The 19788-nt window shown below is 38.8% G+C and overlaps 1 protein-coding gene across 13 annotated transcripts in view; it reads right to left on the bottom strand.

Annotated features, from left to right (window-relative positions):
- N4bp2 (NEDD4 binding protein 2) overlaps positions 1–19788 on the bottom strand; it is a 126622-nt gene that overhangs the window by 62612 nt on the left and 44222 nt on the right. For 11 of the 13 annotated variants that reach the window (XM_076938561.1, XM_076938557.1, XM_076938560.1 and 8 more), the window contains 7 exons: positions 17751–17938; positions 14181–14299; positions 13406–13544; positions 10190–10378; positions 8568–8736; positions 4363–4486; positions 24–3359 (listed from right to left, as the gene is read on the bottom strand). In XM_076938561.1, the coding sequence (XP_076794676.1) occupies positions 3314–3359; positions 4363–4486; positions 8568–8736; positions 10190–10378; positions 13406–13544; positions 14181–14299; positions 17751–17938 (974 nt within the window). In that variant the 3' untranslated portion in view covers positions 24–3313. Of the gene's footprint in view, positions 1–23; positions 3360–4362; positions 4487–8567; positions 8737–10189; positions 10379–13405; positions 13545–14180; positions 14300–17750; positions 17939–19788 lie in introns of those variants that run through there. The other 2 variants (XM_076938558.1, XM_076938559.1) reach the window with 1 other exon arrangement.

Raw genomic sequence — 19788 nt, 5'->3', positions numbered from 1 at the left:
ACAATGAGTTCTTCACACTGGACTGTGATGAAAGCATTTTATTAAATTAAGTGTGTAATTTGTAAATGGTTTCATAAGAAATTTTAAAAGCAATGTTATAAACATTTTCAATAAAAAAGTACAGAGTTGACAGCAAAAAAAAAATCACATTTTTATAGTACAAATAAAAACATTTTGTTTCTGATATACCATCTGAAAGTCTTATAGTCTATTCTTCAACTGCTAGCTGCAATGTGGCACTTTAATGAGACGTAGAGGGGTAACTCAACAAAGCAGGTTCATCACCTGACCACGGACGGAGTCAAGCTCAGATGTGAGGACAGTGAATGAACTCCAGCATCATCTAACTGAGGTTACGAAGGCTTCAGGAGCCTCGTTTCTCTATTCGCTTCTGTAAAGAGGCGAGGCATCAAGTAATACTGTAAACTTAAATCACACTTTAAAAATAAGCACCATTAACATACATTCTACATTAACTCACTTTTCCTTTTAAATGGCACTTGGCTTTGGCCACACAGACATTTAAGCCTGTTTTCTTTACAAGCATTTAAAAACAAGCAACACTTAAGCACGGCACAGAACATCATCACCGTCACCTCACTGCACAGGGAGAAGCATTCAGAAAAAACAACACAGTATTTTTGTCCATTTCTTACATTTTCTTAATTGAGAGCAGTAAAAACATTGTGAGAGCAGTTAAAACATTGTCAGAGCAATTTCTTGAGTTTCAAAAGTTTCCACTTGCCAGCTCAGAACTAACTAACTAACCTTGTCCTTACACATGTCCTTCTAAAGTGAACAGAACACTTGAATTTATATAAAAAAAAAAAAAAAAAAAGATCAAAACAAAGGACAGGAAGCCACCCCAAAGAACTAGAAGCTGTTTCTTCTCAAAATCTGTTATCTATCATTTCAGTCACAGTTTCCACTATATAATATGGATGATACTTAAATGTCACAGTATATTAGTATGGAAATACTAATAAACAGAAGAAAACTTCAACTCAAAAATAACACCAATATATCAACAGCTAATAAACGTCAGAAAACATGTTCCAACTGTCTCACAGGATAAGGAAAGAGACTGAAATGGTCATGAGGCCCTAGCCCTCACACTGACTGTCAAGTGATTCCTATCAATTTTCTGTTTTCATTGGGTTGATACCAGTAACAGATTTGAAATGTATATAACTGCTATTAAGATCTTCCAAGTTTGGGGGAAGAAATGCTGTCTTTTAGAATGTTTTAAAATCCTAGGTTTACAAAGCTCTTCGAGCCTGGATCATCTCTAACCCATCTTTACCTCAGACATACAAAATTCAGAAGTGAGCAAAAGAAAAATCTTTGATCCCCAAAGTATCTTTACCTCTGGCTGGGACACAAGATTTAGAGATCAGCAGATAAAAGTTCAGAAAATGATCTCTCATACTTGTAAATGCTTCAATGATACCAGATAGGAGTTGGGAAGGAAATCTGGGACTATAAATATATGATGTTCAAACTTTGTGTATTTATAGATAATAATTAAAGAATATGAAGCCAAGCATGGACCTATAGTCTCAATACTTAGGCAAGTGAGGCAGAAGGATTGTGAAGTTGAGGCCAACTGGGTCTTTGTAGCAATTCTGAGGTCTACATCAGGTTTACTCCATCATAAAGAACCGGTATCAGACTTCTGAAAATCAGGCCGGGCCCAGCAGTCCAAATAAACAGCTGCTTTCTGGAGGCTTCTAGCCTCAGCCTCCAGCCACAAGCACACTAGTGCTTCTTCTCACTGCTTCTTATTAATTAGAATCACTATAATAATATAAATCTGTCTGAAATAGTCAAATGTGTTTTTAAAACATGAAAAAATATAAAACACAGAAAATGAGTATGCAGCTGCACACACTCTAATAATTCCAAGTTTTAAATTGTCTCAGTTTTTTGTACCATATAAACTTGAACACAGGAATAATATGCTTACTTTATTAACTACTGATTATGGTTTTTGTACTAAGTTGTAAAAGAGAACTGCTTTATTTGTAATATATATATATATATATATAAAACACTTCTAAGCATTACCAAAAATGGTATGCTACACTACCGCAATTTTTAAAACAAATTATTACAAGTCTAAAAATATAAATACTTGAGTATCAGTAATCACTATTTGTAGGTAACAAACATAGATTTTTGTTTTTATGGAAATAAAATTCAATGGTAAGGCTCTTTTTTAAAAGCATGATTCACAAGACGTAAAAACGTGGTTCCAAGTTTTATTTCCATTAAAATGCCCTTTTGGAGCTCACTCTGTCGGAATCTTTCAGGGAGGGCACTGCTGCATTCCTTACGAAGGTCAGAAATGCAATGGAATTGTTTGTGAATACCATATATGTTGAAAATACTCTGTATGTCCAAAGTTAGATTTATTTTAACTACTGTGTCATTCTAGAAAAATTACACTTTGCCAAACTAAGTCTGTAGAAAGGAAACCAGAATTTATACGTAAACAGGACATTAGCTCAAAAAAGTCAATGAGACTCTTCTTTCAGAAAGTTGGCTCCTTTTCAAAATAAAGGTTAAAAAAAAAAATCTAATTACAAGAGTTTCTTTTACAGTTATACCAAAAGGACTGACTCCCTGCAGCTTAGAAATGATGTCTTGAGCCTAACGCAGCCGTTTAGCCTCCATGCCCCTGCATGGACAGTCCAGGACACAGGAGACACCCAGCACTGCCTGCCTATCCTCTGAAAGCTACCTATTGTACCTATGAGACTACAAGTTACTCTCAGACCAGCCCAGAAGGGAAGGGATGAAGATACAGAGGAAAAGACAATCAAGTGTCCGCCTGTCAAGTGTTAAGCTTTGAAAGGAGACAGAGCTCTTGTGTTTCTGCTGCTCACCTTCCCCCGTCACTATTGAACAAATTCTTTGAGAGGCACTCAGCACTCGGCCCTCACGGACGCTTTTAGGAATCTCTAAACGTGAACCAGAATACAAGGCAGTGTTTGTTGGTTGGTTAGTTGGTTGGTTGGTTGGTTGGTTGGTTGGTTTTCCTAACCACAATACAATACTTAAGACTTTAAACTGCAGGTGGTAATTTTTTTTAGACATTTTGTAATTAATAAAAATTCCTTTTAATGTTTCAACAAGTAACAGACTGGCATTTGATTAAGTTAAAAAACCACTTTCCTTGAATTCTGAAAAACATTTTTCTTGATTTACATTCCCAATAAAATACATTTGAAAACAGAACTGACTGAATTACTACAAGTAAAACCAACGTCAGCCCACAAACCTCACGCTTCTAAGTCCAGGGCCTTAGGTTTCACTTTAGCATGACTTTCAAGCACCCAGGTTTAATTTCAGAAAACCTGTAGAAAAGAGAAATGAGTAATAAAAATTTTTAACTACTTAAAAAACCTGTCTTGTAATCAATTTGAATTGTCTATACTTAATATTTGTTACCAACATTGCCTCCTTTATTAACATCCAGGACCAATATCTCTGTTGCAATCCCCCTAATTTATTGTCAAAGAAAATGCAATCCTAAAGCTGCAGGTTATTCCTAGAGCACTAGTCAACATAACTTAGGATTTTTCAAAACTCATCAAGCCTGAATTTGACCTTCAAGAAGGAGGAGTCTCCTTGTATGAAAGATAAGATGTTGAATTACCTCAACACGACAAAGTTCTAATCTAACCAACCCAATTGTAAAACTAGCCCTGAAAGTCTTCTAACTTTTATGTATAAAAGTAATACTACTGTTTCTAAAGGTAAACAAGTAATATCTCATTGCATGGCATAAAAAGGTCTTACAAGATTGTAAGATTCCAAGGAGCGGGGAGAGCTTTAATGCCTGGCAGTCAGAGAATCTACTGCGCAGCAGAGCTTTCCCCTGGGATTTCCCTTATCTGCTTCTATTGCTGGCTAATGACTACAATGGAAAAGGACACTCTATACCTGTCAATAAAAATCAGTTGTGCATTAGAGGACATACAAATTCAGCTACAACTTTGGCTATAGTTTAAACACATCCAAATTCTACCTATTTCAGGCAAAGTCCCACAAATGCATTTTGTCCTTCAAAACCAGCAAGGCTTAAACCCTCGTATGTCCTCTAGTTCTGCTCGGTAGCTGCAGTAACAGAGGATTCAAAAATACTTTTTTTTTTTTATTTTAAATTTACAATAGAAAGTCTTAGCAGATTGTTACTGACAAAGCCATCTTTTCCTCTGGTTTCTTGTTGCCAGACAATATAAACCTAGCAAGAAAAGTTATCCTTTAACCACCAATTTGTGACTGAAATCTGACAGCTGAACTTCGGTGACTATCTGAGTAGGTTTGAACATCCGGGTAGCAGAAGTCCACACTCACCTGAAGCTGTGGCTTGTGAGGTATTTAATGACAGCTGGTTTGATTCGAGCAACTCCCCCCTGGCTGTGATTTCCTCTCCCAGTAATCACTGACAGATAGGGCTTGCCACCACTCTGCTTAAATTCTGTTAAAATGGGAATTCGAACAATTAAAATCATGTTTTACATTCATAACAGAAAACCTAACTATTCAAAAGCATATGAAATTCTTTTCATGATGTTCTAAAGATTTAAAACTCAAGTGGGGGTTATGTCTTAAAATACACAGAGCCTTGAGCAATTTATCCATCTAAAGACTTGAGTGGAACTAGACTTTGAGAACACACTTGGTAGCAGGGGCTGAGACAGAAGATGTGGAGTAAGGTAGCCAGGTAAGTTTGACGTCAGTCTAAGAGACACAGTGAGACTGTTCCAGGACAGAAAAATAAGGCTTAACTGAGAGAGAGAGAGAGAGAGAGAGAGAGAGAGAGAGAGAGAGAGAGAGAGATTTCCAATTACTCCAAGCCTTTCTGAATATTGACAGCAATATTAATTATATCCAAGAATTGCTACACACCTTGACTCAGACGTTGCTTTACATGACATATTTTTGTGAATTAGAATCAACCCTATTAATGAAACACTCTAAAGCCAGTCAGCTTTCGTAGGAATCACAGTGCTACCACCAATCAACCATGTGTGGCCATGAGCAAAGTCACTGGCTGCTTGGTGCCTGTTTCTTCACGTTAAGAAGGGAGATAATAACAGCCACGATTTTACAGATGCCTTCCAGGACCAGCTAGCTGTTAGCAAATCTACTTTTAACACGGTCTATCAAAGATAATTCATTGTTAAATTCTTCCCAGGAGAGAATTTTTTTAAAATATTGAATGACACTCATCTCTTGAAAATATATAGCTGCTACTTCATATTTGACCTTGGGAAGGTAGATATATAAATTCTGAAATGAATAATAGCTCTAATAGAGTAACAACAACAATAAAAACAAAGACGTTCTATTAATAATAAAGTACTTAATGTAAAAAATTTATGTTCTCATTCACAAATAGCCTAAGTTTTTATATATATAAATAATTGAACATTTCACTATACAGCTCTGGCTGACTTGGAACTTGTGCTGTAGACCAGATTCTCAAACACACAGAGAACCACCTGCCTCTGACTTCTGAGACTAAAGGTGTGCACCTCTGTGCTCAATCTGACGTATTTTTTAGGGAGCTATAAATCAATAGTTTTCCTTCTTTTTATTTTTCTTTGTTTACTTTTTAAAAATAGAGTTATTTCTCCTCTACTCCCAGTCTTTATTTTCTTATTCCATTTTCATGGTAATGTTTAAGTTGTTTCCCTGTCCCCTGTGAATCCCTGTAACCAATGACATCCAAACTCTTGAGTTTCTGGTTTACCCGAGGGCAAAAGTACTTCACAGGTATGTGTGTACCTCACTCACAAGGCACAGAGGACCCAGATGTCTCTATTTAGCCTCAATTTTTAAATTTTTTTTATTTTATGAGTAAAACATAATGCAGAATACCCCACAGATTCCTACCCCCTACCCCAACACTTCTATTCAGCAATTCTGCCATCTGGTGGTAAGTGGTAGGCAAGCTTCCCCAAGCATGCACAAGATGGCTTTTTGCACCTTGGGTGTGACCAAATGCTACCCTGGGCAAGTTACGGCTGAGCCCTGTGTTGAAAAAAGCCTTAATCACAGCCACTGTGAAGGCTGAGGCAGAATTATAAGTTCAAGGTCGTCCTGTGTTACAGAGTTGGGTTCAGTGCCAACCTGGGCTACACCAGCCTGGACAACTGAGTGATATATTGTCTCCAAAAACAAAACAACTCCCTTTTATTTCAGTAGTGTTTGTTGTTTGGGTTTTGTTTTTGTTTTTGTTTTTGTTTTTTTTTGCATATCAACTGCTTCAGCTACACAATCAACACTTGCTTCCAATACTCCCCCCTCTCAAAAAAGAAACCATGTGGCTATCAGCAGTTCAGCAGTTACTACAGCCCAAGCCGTCACTAATCTGCTAAGAACATTCCACTTAAATGTCACCTAAGTAGCATTCTTTCAAATCCATCCATGTATGAGAACATCTTCATGGACCATGAAATAGATCTACTACATTGTTTACACACCCAGGGAGAGAGGGAGGGGAAAACATGGTTGAGCCTAGAAGGCATTACGGTAAGTGAAATTAGCCAGACTGAAAGAAAAGACTGTGCGATGTCACTTACATATGGAATCTCAAAGACGAAACTCAGAAAGACAGCAGAGCAGCTCAGGACAGAAGAGAGTGGATCAACACTGGGATGCTGAGGGTCAGGGGCAAGCATTTTCTACTGCAGGAGTAAGTTCTGCGATCTGAAGTTCAGCGTGGCAGCCATCAGTAGTACTGCACTGTGTAACTGGTAAGTCATTCTCACACTGCAGTCTACTACGCTCACCCATTGTCTTAGTCACTTTTCTACTGCTGAAACCAAGTTTATTGGGAGCGCACAGCCCATGGCCATTATGACAAGGAGCACAGCAACAGACACACGGTGCTGAGCAGTAGCCGAACGCTTACATCATTACCCAATAGTATGAGGCAGAGCGCTAACTCAGAAACTTCAAAGCTCATCCCCAGTGACACACACCTCCGAATCCTTTCCAAGCAATCCCACCAACCAGAGACTCAAACATGAGCTTATAGGGAGTCATTCTCACCCAGACCATCACATCCACACCCCTGTAAGTAAGGCAATAAACTCAACAATCTCACATCAGACTTCAGTGGTGTGGTTAACCTTTCTGCCATAGACTCTATCTGGGCTGAGCAGACATTTGTTTCTATCTCCTCAGTGTCACACAACACATTTTTCCACACCAAAATTCTAGTTTTTAAAAGTATTGGGGAACTGAACTGGAGAGATGGTTCATTATAAAAGCACTTGCTGCTCTTACATATGTCTCGGGTTCAGCTCCCAGCACACAGAGTCTTACAATCTCCCATATCTCCAATTCAAGATGATCCAATGTCCTCTTCTGAAAAGGCATCCAAATAAAGCAGATATTCATGCAAGCAAAATATTCATATATATAAAATAATAAATCTAAAAAAAATTAAGTAGTGGGCTAGGAAGACACAGAAAACAATTTCAGTTAATAAATAGAGAAGTTAAAAAATGTGTGTGTGTGTATGTGTGGTGTGTGTGTGTGTGTGTGTGTGTGTGTGTGTGTGTCTGTGTGTTATGGTGGCACATGCCTTTAATTCTAGCCCTTGGAAGACAGAAGCAGGCAGATCTCAGAGTTCCCAGACAGCCTGATCTACAGAGAGTTCCAGAACAACAGTGCTAAACACAGAAACTCTGTCTTGGAAAAAACAAAACCAAAAGAAAAAAGAAGGAGATTGAAGAGAAATATAAAAGGAAGCATTTTTAAAATGAGAAAAAGTAAAATATCTGCATTTGTTACAGATTAATTGGTCTATAAACACTATTATTCTATAACCTCTTCAACACAGTTGCAATGTTTCAAATGAATTCTCAATCTTATATACCAATCCCACTTCACACAAGTGATAAGTGCTGAATTGATAAATGTATATAAAGTACAACAATGCAGGTCATCTTAATAACTCAACACTTGTCCAGTATTAGTGTGTGAGATAAGCAAGACAGACTGCACTTTCTATGGAGCACAACCACTGAAGACAGCGACACAAGACATTACACAGTGAGACACTTTATGCACAACACTGAGTGAGATCTTGAAAAAGATCTAAGATCCTGGGAAAATACACAATTTAGGAAATGACAGGTGTGGCCTCTCCGACTACCTGTGTGACTAAATATCAGTAGAAAGAAAGGGTCACTGACACTGCAGGTGCTTAGAAAGCCTGCCTCTGAGGCAAGTCTGTAAAAGTCCTATCACCTTACTTGCTTTTGTATCTGAGCAAACATCTACTAAGACAGTATTCAAGGTAGGTCCCATTTTATAAGTCACAGAGGATTCCCACCTTACACTGTGACCCATCCTTTAACAGATGTAATAAAGGAATATAAATAACTCCAAGAAGGAAATCTTAATGGTCACACCAATAAAAATTCTTTGAGGAATGACTAATGCAAATGTCTACAGATGAAGCAGATAGTCCCAGTCTGCACAGGCAGATTCACTGTGTTTGGCAAGACCTGTCAATACCAGTGTCATCAGCATATCCCTACCTTCTGTTTTCTGCTGTAGAACTGCTGTCAAATGTTCTATAGCTTCATCCACATGCAGCCCATGGAGGTCTAAGACGTTCTGCGGTAGCAGAGAGGCATTGACTTTCTCAAAGATCTCCACAGCAGCGAGGTGATTGGCTTCTTTCATCTTCTGCTCATGCAGACTGCCCTTTAATCATAAACACATCACCAACAGAAACTTTTAATAATTACCACTTAAGACAAGCAAAGAAGCAGAAGTGCCCTGAATAAAACTCAGAACACTAAACTTAGTATCTTGATGAAACAAGCTAAAAGATGATGAACCAAACTTTGGAGAAATTTAGTAAATGAATAATATGGTTTTTAAACTCCCCATAATAATAAATTTTTTTAAATCCTTAAACAAAATTCATAAAAGACAACAATATTTAGCTCAAGAAAGAACCAATAGGTTTATGTTTGATTTAATTAATAAAGTGTCTTCTTTGATAATCATGGGTCTCTCAGCTTGATGGTCCCTTTAAAGTAGTTTCCAGTTACCCCCTGGCCAAGGACTGTTGTTAGGGCTCTAAGGGGTATCCTAGTTTGACACCTTCTGTTTAGGACAACCTGAGTTCAAGTCAATGTAAAAAGCTGGGCATATCTGTATGTGCCCTAAGCCCAGCATCAGGGGAAGAGACAGGTAGATCCCAGAGGCTCACTGGCAAGCCAGCCTAGCTGAAAGTTAAACTTCCAGCTCAGTACTATCTTACTGCCTGTCTTAAGGCAATACATGGCAATGTAACAGTGGAAGATACTGTCCTTCTCTGGCCTCTGTGTCCACACAACAAGCACTCACACACTAATGTGCATGTACCAAATATATATACAAGACACAACATACACATACACACACAAATAAATGCTTTACTAAAAATCGAATCATCATAGACAATGTAAGACCCATGTGACTCCAGTCTCACAACCTTTCCTGCTTTCTTTCCTCCAGGAAACATCTATCTGCTCAGACATACTAGTGAATGATAAGCTGCTCAGGAGACCATTACATGATTCAATGGAACATAAAGGAAAATCCGGGAAAACAAACCACAATTCCCCAGGCCTAGTGGTACACAGCCATACTCTCAGTAACTTACAAAGGTATGAAACAGAATCACAAGTTCAAGGGCAGCCTGGATAATTTAGTGAGACAGTCTCAATATAAAAGATAGATGACAAAAGAAAAGGAGAGGAGAGAAGAGAGGAGAAGAGGGGAGGGTGAGGGGAGAGGAAGGGAGGAGAGGGAAGAAGAGGAGAGGGGAAGGGAGGGGAGGAGAGGGGAGAAGAGGAGGGGGGGAGAGGAAGGGAGGGGAGGAGAGGAGATGCAGCTAGTGGTAGATCACTTGTTCTAGTATGTGTGAGAGCAAGTTCACACTGAAGCCTGAAGAACAACTGTATTCATGATGCTACACATACAAAAGCAATGACAGAAACTCAACAAGACAAAAGTTTCACAATCATGGCATTCTTTTATATTAGGTCATTTTATATGTCACTTATATAATCTCCAAATTCTTCCCCAATTGTTAACCAAAACTTCATGTACTTAAGACTACTTAAATACCATAATTGATAAACAAACTGTAAGTTTTCCACTTCACCTGTTGAGCATAAAAGGTGGCCACGTTCTTCTTCCCCATGCGATAGGCTTCCTTGGCCTTGCTGTAGCACTCCATCCTCTTCTGCTGGTGCAGGAAAGCTTCTGCCCTATAGTCATCATACTCAGGGTACTCAAAATCCTGGAAAGATGGGTCCCCTGGGGGATCCTCAGCCTCTTTCGGTTTCTTTGCCTAGAACACAATGTGTAATGCACAGAGAAAGTTTGGAATGAATGTCTTATTCTGGATGAATGTCTTCTTGTCAGAAAACATATGCACAAACTAGGCCTGAGCCAGGCATGGTGGTACATGTCTGTAATCTTAGTATTTAGCTATCACGCAAAAGCAGGAAGATCAGGCAACTGCATGAGTTCAGCGTGATATGGTCATAGACAGAATATTACAACAGCCTGGCTACACAGAAATTGGAGGCTACTCTGGATTACATAAAATTCTGTTTAATTCCAGCAACTGGGATAAATGGATCTCTGAGTTCAAAGCCAGCCTGATCTAGTCTGATCTACAGAGGGAGTTCCAGGAAGCTAGGGCTACACAGAGAAACCCTACCTTGGGAGTTGGGAGGAAGCAAGCAAGAAGAAAAGCAACTGAACAGCTAGACTCATCTTTTTCCCAGTGTCTGCACTGTAAGTCAGGGACTTCCTACCATCAGCTCTTTCACGTCATTAACATTACCCCTTCTTTACACTTTTAGGAGACATAGAAATGTTCATCAAAATTATTATTTCCTTTTTGGCAGGGGAAGAGGGATAAGACAGGGTTTCTCTGTGTAGGCCTGGCCATCCTGGAACTCACTCTGTAGACCAGGCTGGCCTCAAACTCAGAGATCCACCTGCCTCTGCTTCCTCCCTGAGTACTGGGATTAAAGGAGTGCACCGCAGTAGCCACCACCAGCTGTTCTTTACAATCATTAAAATATAATTAGGTCACAAAATCAAGCCCAAAGATAGAAGGTAAAATAAAGAGCAATATCAATGTATTCAACACAGAAATCCACGTTTTCATTTGTGTTTAAACCTATTCCAAGTTGCAAGCCTTGGACAGTGTTATACATCTATCCTCTCAGCACTCAAGGACAGGCAGGAGTTCAGGTCATTCTTGACCACATAGGGAATGTGAAGCCAGCTTGAGATACATGATGTCTTGCTTTAGACAAACAAACAAAAAGTTTCAAGGTAGCAATGAGAATTTTCAACTTATGGTTTTTAAAAGCCAATTAAAAACAAATAATTAAAAAAAAACAGAATACCTCATGTTGTTAGTATGGCTGATATTAAGATCATAAACAACTTTATGGGTAGATTTCAACCTACTATAGTACCATCAGTCACTGTGGTCAGGTAAAGAGCTTCAGGAGCCTTTTACAATAAAGCCTGGACCTTCACAATCCCAGTATCATGGAGACTAAGCAGTTGGACTGAGAACGGTATAACCTATATATCAAGATCCTCTCTCAGAAACCAAACACAGCAACAAAGTGTGGTTCTGTATGTGTGTGCACCCACATGTGCATGTGATATAATTGTTATCCAAACCAGATCCTTAAAGAAGCAAGTCACTCTTATGTAAAATATAAGATAGTGAAAATAATAATTATACAAACTGTCCATATACTTTCCATCAAAGAAGAAAGCTGTATTTTGGGTAATATTTTCAGACAATATATCCAGGTACTTTTCAAGCTGTGGTTCACAAACTCTTTGTGAGTTACATATCAGATATTTTCTTTATGATTTATAGCAATAGCATAATTACAGTTATGAAGTAGCAACAAAATAACTTTATGGTTGGGATCACTACAACATGATAACCTTTTTAAAGGGCCAGAGCATTAGGAAGGTTAAGAACCACTGCTTTAGAATATCAAAAGCTAATGTTTAAAAATTGAAATATAGTAATCTCTAAGTCAAACTGTCTTTTCATTAATTCTTTCTTCAAAGTTATTTTTTGCAGAGTACTACTTGCAAATAGCAATCTATGTCTTATCTTAAGAGATATATGGTTTTAATTGATTTATGGAAACTTTAACAGTATTATATATAATACTGTATATACTTTATATATGTAAGTACTATAAAAATATTATATGTATTATGTTATAGATAATATTTCTAACTGATAAAAATATTAAGGAAAACTAACCTAATATATAATAATAGTTATATAATTTCCTCATTAATATTTTGCTTAGACCCTGGAACTGTAGAGGTTTAAAATAACAGACATCACCATGCTCTCCAAAAACCTTAATTATGAGTCAGGTATGGTGACCCAGAACTTTAATCACAGCACTTAAAAGACGGAGTCAAGAGGATCTCTGAATTCAAGGCCACTCTGGTCGACACAGAGTTCTAGGCCAGCCAGGACTATATATTGAAACCCTGTCTCAAAAACAAACAAAACAGAGAACTGTATAGATAGTTCAGTGTTAAGAGCACCTGCTACTCTTGCAGAGGACCTGGGGGTTTGGTTCCCAGCACCTACATGGAATCTCACAACTTCTTTTGACTGGAATTTTGAAGGTATCTGATACCTTTCTCTGGCCTCCATTGGCCCTGCACATAGAGTACACATATATGCATACATGCATATAGGTAAAACACCCAAATACATAAAATAAAGCAACAACAGGAAGTTCTGGTGCTGATACAAGATTACAAGTAAGAATCAACCACAATTCTATTGATTTATAACGAGTTAGCCAAACACAGAATAAGGCATTTTCTAGGTAAAACAGAGAAACAACTTATTTAGACTCTAAGATCTATGATATAATAAAAACCATTGTTTTCAATTACGCCTCATAAGCTACTGTGTCAACACAGAAACATCTACATGAGGCAGAGGCAGGTGGGTCTCTAAATTTGAGTTCAGCCTGGTCTACACACAGCAAGTTCCGGGACAGCCAGGGATACACAGAGAAACCCTGCCTACGGGAAAAAAAAGAAAAGAAAGTCTACACAGAATCTACAGGAATTTAAATTTAGATGCTTATCACTGTATAACAATATTAAATAAGAACATATTTAAGTATAAGTTCATTCTCTGAGTACACAGATATTCTTTATATGTTATTGGTCATTAAAATTTCAATCTACTCAAAATGGTGAAAAATAATCATTAAATTATTATACTCAATAAACAAACCATATATATATATATATATTTGCCAACAGGGTAAAAGATCAAACCACTCCATACCTTTTTCTCTTTCGATTTCTGTGCAGGATGAGAAGTGCTATTCTCATTCTGGTGAACACACTCTTGAGCTACAACTGTTTTCACAGGGTCTCCTTCAAGAACACAGTTTAGAAACTGTACAGTGTTTTCCAGTGAATAGCTGTTTAAATATATTTAAATAAAGGAAAATGAAAGTTCTGTGGCATAATCACCATAAAGCATTTTCTAAGAGCACTGGCTGCTTTTGCAGAGAACCCAGCATCTACATGACTGCTCACAACTGTGTGTAACTGGATTTCTCATATTTAACAGTTATTTATTTTAGAAATAGGCTACTTAGCCCTTGCTTGTCTAGAACTTCAGGCATGTCAGGCTGAGTTTCTGCCTATTTCAGGCACATTAGCTGAATGTTTCTTTTAATTGCAACATCTATATTCCATGAATCTTTTGGGGATTGATACACACACAGTTTCAGTTTCCTTCCAAAATCAAACACAGATAATACAATTCCATGCTGATATGTGTACTGTAAGGAACTCCACTTAAAACCATGAGATTCTCATCTAAAAATGGAAGTAAAACACTGTCCACCTCACAGCGACCTGTTGTTCCCATGATGAAAAGGTAACAAAAAGATTTTAAAGAAAAACTTAACAAGGAATACAAGACAATTGTTAGAAATTTGTACTTTCTGAACTACATATATATCAAATTTAACAATTTGTTAAATGAACACTAGAGAACATTTGGCAAATGTGTCCGGGGACACCAGCCAATCCTTTGGGCACTCACTCACTTGTGATCCTTGAAAATGTCCACCAGGAAATTTTGATTAATTGCTGGAAATATTTTAAAGAGCTCCTTCTCCTTTAGTTTTGTGGCACAGTCTTTTTCAAACATAAGTGTCTCCCGTTTCTAAAAAAGCAAAAAACAATCACCCATAAGATGAAAATTTGTAAGATGCAATTTGTAAGCCAGACAATACTAAACAAAGGCCTAATTATTTTGCTGCAAAAAGACCAATGTTTTATAAGCAATTATAAACTTTCTTCATTGATCATAGGATGAAGTGAGTAATACAAGTATTATTACATTCCTTATTTATATCTCATTTTTGACAATCATTTGAAGATGCTGATAAACACATATAATCACACACACACACTCAACAGTATTATATAGTACAGCTAAGAGGAAGCTACATATACAGACATATATACATACAATGCTTCAATGAACGATGGACTATGTATAGACTGGTGTATGCTGTAGCCTAAGTGTGGAATGGACCATACCAGGCTGGTTTTTCCAGACAGGGTAGCCCTGGCTGTCCTGGATCTCACTCTATAGACCCGGCTGGCCTCGAACTCAGAAATCCGCCTGCCTCTGCCTCCCAAGTGCTGGGATTAAAGGAGTGGGCCACCACCTCCAGGTGGAAAGAAACGTTCTCAGGTCCATAAAATAAAAACAAACCAGCTGCTCAGGAGAAGTATAGCTTTTCTGGCACTGAAACTCGAAAGAAATACCCACCATGAGTCCTCATTAAGAGACATAGTGTGATGCTGTGACCGTACACCTTACTTTCCTCAATAGGCAAAAGCTACAATGTACAAACGTTACAAATTCAGGTTGGCAGAAAACCTTAACACTCTTAACTCAACTGTTTAAAAAGTTTTCACAACGACAGAGAAAGTGAGACGGCTTTTGATTGGGGGCCTGCAGTGTGGAAGCACCAGGCAAAACCGACTGTGGAAGCTGAAGCTGCGGAACGGATTGATTGTGGAGGAGGGGCAACGTTGCCATCGCTTTGCCTGCACACTTGCCCCTATGGCCATAATATCACCCGCAAGGTAACAAACACAAAGTATCCAAAGCTAAAAGTGGATGATGTGCTTGGTGGTGCAGCTGCCTGAGAGAATGTGGACTCTACTACAGAGCCATATCCAAAATGTGAATATCCCCGTGCCTACTTCTTGCAGCTTCAGACCCGTTCTGCAGACGAGCCAATGACTACCTTCTATAAGTGCTGCAATGCTCAGTATGGACAGCGCTGGAGGGACTAAGGGCAGGAGTTGCCTAGCTGCACGCATGAATTTTGGTCTTTGTTACATGATAGGAAGCTGACTCTTCTGTGGTGAAGGGCCGGGGTGAAACAGCTCATCTGCAAGTCATCAGATAAAGTCCTTAATGAATAGGGGCCCTCAGGCCCTCAGGAGATACACAGGATGCTCACTTGGATTCAGGTCCTGTTCCGTACCATTCAAACTAGGAACTTAGTTTGTAGCCAATAATATTTTTTTCTCAAGACAGGTTTTCTTTGTGTAGTCCTTGCAGTCCTTGCTGTGTAGACTAAGTTGACCTTGAACTCAGGGATCCACCTTCCTCTGCCTCCTGAGTACTGGGGTTAAAGGTATATGCCAGCACCGCTAATGATCAGCTAGAACCTTCTCATCTTTTTGCCTCCATCTCAAAGTTGTTAGGATTAGAAGCATGTGAACTACTGTCATCTTATGCAGTGCTGGGGTTAAACTCTAAGCCTCATACAGGCCCGGTAAGTATTCTACCAACTGAGCTATCTCTCTGACCCTTTTTTTCTTTCTAGAGAAATTATGAAAATACTTATAAAAATACTGAAAATCACTTTAAAATTCTGGAATTATATGAGTCATCTTGTATGATTAGTAACTAAACAAAACTATTCTGTGAATTGGACTTTCTGGATGATTTTGATAGAAATTTAAAAGTAACCAAAAACGTTTTCTATTACCAGCTTTGGAGAAAGTTTTACAGTAGAGCTTGTGCCTAGCATTTGAACACCATCCAAAAATCTATTTCAACCTCAATAAATTTAGAAAAGTTTAAAAAAAATTCACAAATATATTTACTAAAAAATAACTGTATGAGTATTATTCCTTTTCACACTCCATAAAGCTGCCTACCTAGAACTACTACTCCAGCCAAGCAGAGTTCCAAATGTGTATAATGCTTGACATATAAGATAGAAAGGTGGAGAGTTCAAGACCAGCCTAGGTTATGTACTAAAATCCAAGCACAAAAAGGTAAAACTCCTAAATAAGTAAATAAAGTAAAATTGTCAGACTTTCCTAGTTTCCTAAGTAGTTCTCTCTGTCCCCGCCTGTGTGACACAGAGCACTGCATGCTCCCTGTGACTGATGGGTCCATCGCAGTCTGCCTTCCCCCCTTTAGATGGTGTCTCCACAGGGGTCTTCCTGTATATGCCCAACAGCTCAGGTGCTAGCACTTCCCCTTTGTAAAATTTGGTATGATAGTGTTGAGGGGTTTGCACTCAAGGCCTCATGCTTGACAGAAGGATTCTTACTCACTGGGCCATGTCCTTGAAGTTCCTAGAGTGTCTTCTTTTAAATTCTAAACTAAATTATGAAAAAGATTGTTAAAGTAGCTGGGCAGTGGTGACACATTCCTGTAACCCCAGCAGGTGTATCAGCCTGCCAGCCTGGTCTACAGGGTGAATTTCAAAACAGCCAGGACTACACAGAGAAACCCTGCCTCAATAAACAAACAAGAGGAGGGAGATGGGGAGGGGGAGAGAGAGAGAAAGAGGGAGGCAGGGAGAGAGAGGGAGAGGGAGAGAAAGAGGGAAAAGGGGAGGATCTTCTTAAAGTACCTTTAATGCTTTCTAGTGTTGACAACATAGTTAAATAGTTTTTGCTTTGTCATTAAGACTCTAATCTCTGAAAAATCATCTATAAAATTTCAAAGGCAATTAAGGTAACCTTGAAACATTCTAAATTAGGAATTTTAATAACAATCCTAGAATTATCTGTTTAAAGTTTAGTTACACTGAACCCATCTGTAGCACCAAGCAGCAGTAAGAAGGGAAGCTGTAAAGCTCTGCCCAGGAAATGACTAAGTGAACACGTCAAAGTAAAAACTGACTCAAGTAACTGTTAAAATTTACCAATGAAGCCAGTCAGTGGTGGCTCACACCTTTAATCCCAGCACATAGGAGGCAGAGTCAGATCTCTGGGTTCAAGGCCAGCCTGATCCATAAATCGAGTTCCAGAAAAGCCATGGCTACACAGAGAAACCCTGTCTCAAAAATAAAACAAAGCTAAATTAAACAAATAAAACTACCAATGACACAGCCTTATAGCCTGAAATAATAAAATCTAACACACACACAACACACACATATAATGTGACAGCTTACACTTATCAGTGTCAACTAGAAGTAAAGCCTCGACTTCAGATTCTGTCTATATACCTTTCAGTTTTAATATTGCCTTCAGCTAGTTAAATATGAGAGACACAGAATTAAGTGAAAATCACATGTAACTAACCCTGCAGTCAGAGACCACGGATTAGTATCTGTGCCAACCCTTACCAAGTCATGTTTCTCCTGTAAGGCAATTTCTTCTGACATTATTTCTCGAAGTGAAACTTTTTTTGTTTGAGTGTTCCAGTGATCCAGGGTCTCAGGTGCTGCTAAAGTCTTCAATAATCTTTTGCCTGTTTTCTGAGATGATTTTTGTTCAGAATTATCAAGAACAGTATGCCCAGCCAGCGAGGGATCTACAAGAATAATATAAAGTAGTGTCACAGACTCAGCAATTAATGTACAAATTAAGCATTAGTCACAAGGCAAAAGAAACATAGGATTTTAAAGTCCTTTTCAGCTTATAATCTGACTTTGAAATTTCAAAATAAGTCTTCACATAACTATAAGCAAGTATTTCATGTAAGCAATGACCTAGGTATAACCATAAATCAGTTCAATGCTTCCCGTTCTTTTGCATGTCACTTTGACTCCCTCCCTCCCCAATAAAAATGCTGAGTAGTGAGCAACAGAGAGAGCTGTGCTCAGCCCTACTCTCCTTCTAGAAATGAAGAGAGTAACATGCTGACAAGTACTAACAGACCAAAAGATACTATAAATAGCAAGTTTCACTCAAAGAACAAAGCTTCAGGTTCACAGTCACAGGAGTTAACATGTAACACTGCATCTCTAAGGGGAATAGGCACATTCTGACAGATTCCTGTCTCTGTGGGGAGTGAAGAGTGGACCAGCTGCTGCAGCCCCAAGCAGTCACATAACCACAATATAGTCCTGTCTCTTCTACCCTTAGGTAGTGTGTTCTCTCTCTCTCTCTCTCTCTCTCTCTCTCTCTCTCTCTCTCTCTCTCTCTCTCTCTCTTCTTTCTCCTCCTCCTCCTCCTCCTCCTCTTCTTCTTCTTCTTTTCTTTCTCTCTCTTCTTTCTCCTCCTCCTCCTCCTCCTCCTTTTCTTCTTCTTCTTCTTCTTCTTCTTCTTCTTCTTCTTCTTCTTCTTCTTCTTCTTCTTCTTCTTCTTCTTCTTCTCTCTCTCTCTCTCTCTCTCTCTCTCTCTCTCTCTCTCTCTCTCTCTCCTAAAAATTTCCCGGCTTGAGTTTTGATCGTATTCACCCCTCCCTCGCCCTGCCCCCCACAGGACTGACAGATTTATGTCTTTGGTTCTCAGTCCAGGATTAGGTGTGTGACCTGCTTCTCTCCTGAAGCTATAACTTGAGCACAAGTCTGAACTAAAGTGGAGCCCAAGAATCTTCAACCTACAGTTCCTCGCCTTGGTTGCAGTGCAGAACGCACAGAAGTATTCAAGGTGCTCCTTTACAAAAGGAGGCCCTTCTTACCAGGCCTGCCATGACAGAAATCCCTGGAGACAATACTGTGTAAGAAGTCATCTGGAATCAAGGACCTTCAAGATTCAGGTTTACCTTTGTAATCTAAGACATTGATATCAATAATGATGTGAACAGCCAAGTAATAATTCTATAATGCTATCAAGAAAATAAACCAAAAGCATTTTAAAACCTTACCAAGAAGCTCTCTGACAACATGTATCAGCACCCTTCAGATACTGCAGCAATTAGGAAAATAAGTACACAGCCTTATTTTCCTCTAAGCCTCTAGTCTGCATCAAGATTCTTTTTGTTTTGTTTTGTTTTGTTTTGTTTTGTGTGTGTGTGTGTGAGAGAGAGAGAGAGAGAGAGAGCACATTTATTAGAGAGAGAGAGAGAGAGAGAGAGAGAGAGAGAGAGAGAGCACACGAGCACACATATTTATTCGTAGCTGGGCATGGTGTGATCCCAGCACTCAAAAAGCTTTTAAAAATTTGAGACCAGCCCTGGCTACAGAATGAGTATACTGTGGTTGTCTTTAGACACACCAGAAGAGGGCACTGGATCCCATTACAGATGGTCGGGAGCCAACATGTGGTTACTGGAAATTGAACTCAGGTTGTCTGCAAGAGCAGCCAGTGCTCTTAACTGCTGAGCTACCTCTCCAGCCCCTGCGAGTTTTTAAAAGGATTTCTTCCTGGGTGGTGGTGACACACACCTTTAATTCTAGCCCTATGGAGGCAGAAGCAGGGCAATCTCCATGAGTTCAA

This window comes from Arvicanthis niloticus, chromosome 7 (genome assembly GCF_011762505.2).
Source record: "Arvicanthis niloticus isolate mArvNil1 chromosome 7, mArvNil1.pat.X, whole genome shotgun sequence".
Lineage (NCBI taxonomy): Eukaryota > Metazoa > Chordata > Mammalia > Rodentia > Muridae > Arvicanthis > Arvicanthis niloticus.
Note: the sequence above shows the minus strand (reverse complement) of the source record. Positions and strands in the feature narration are given on the sequence as shown.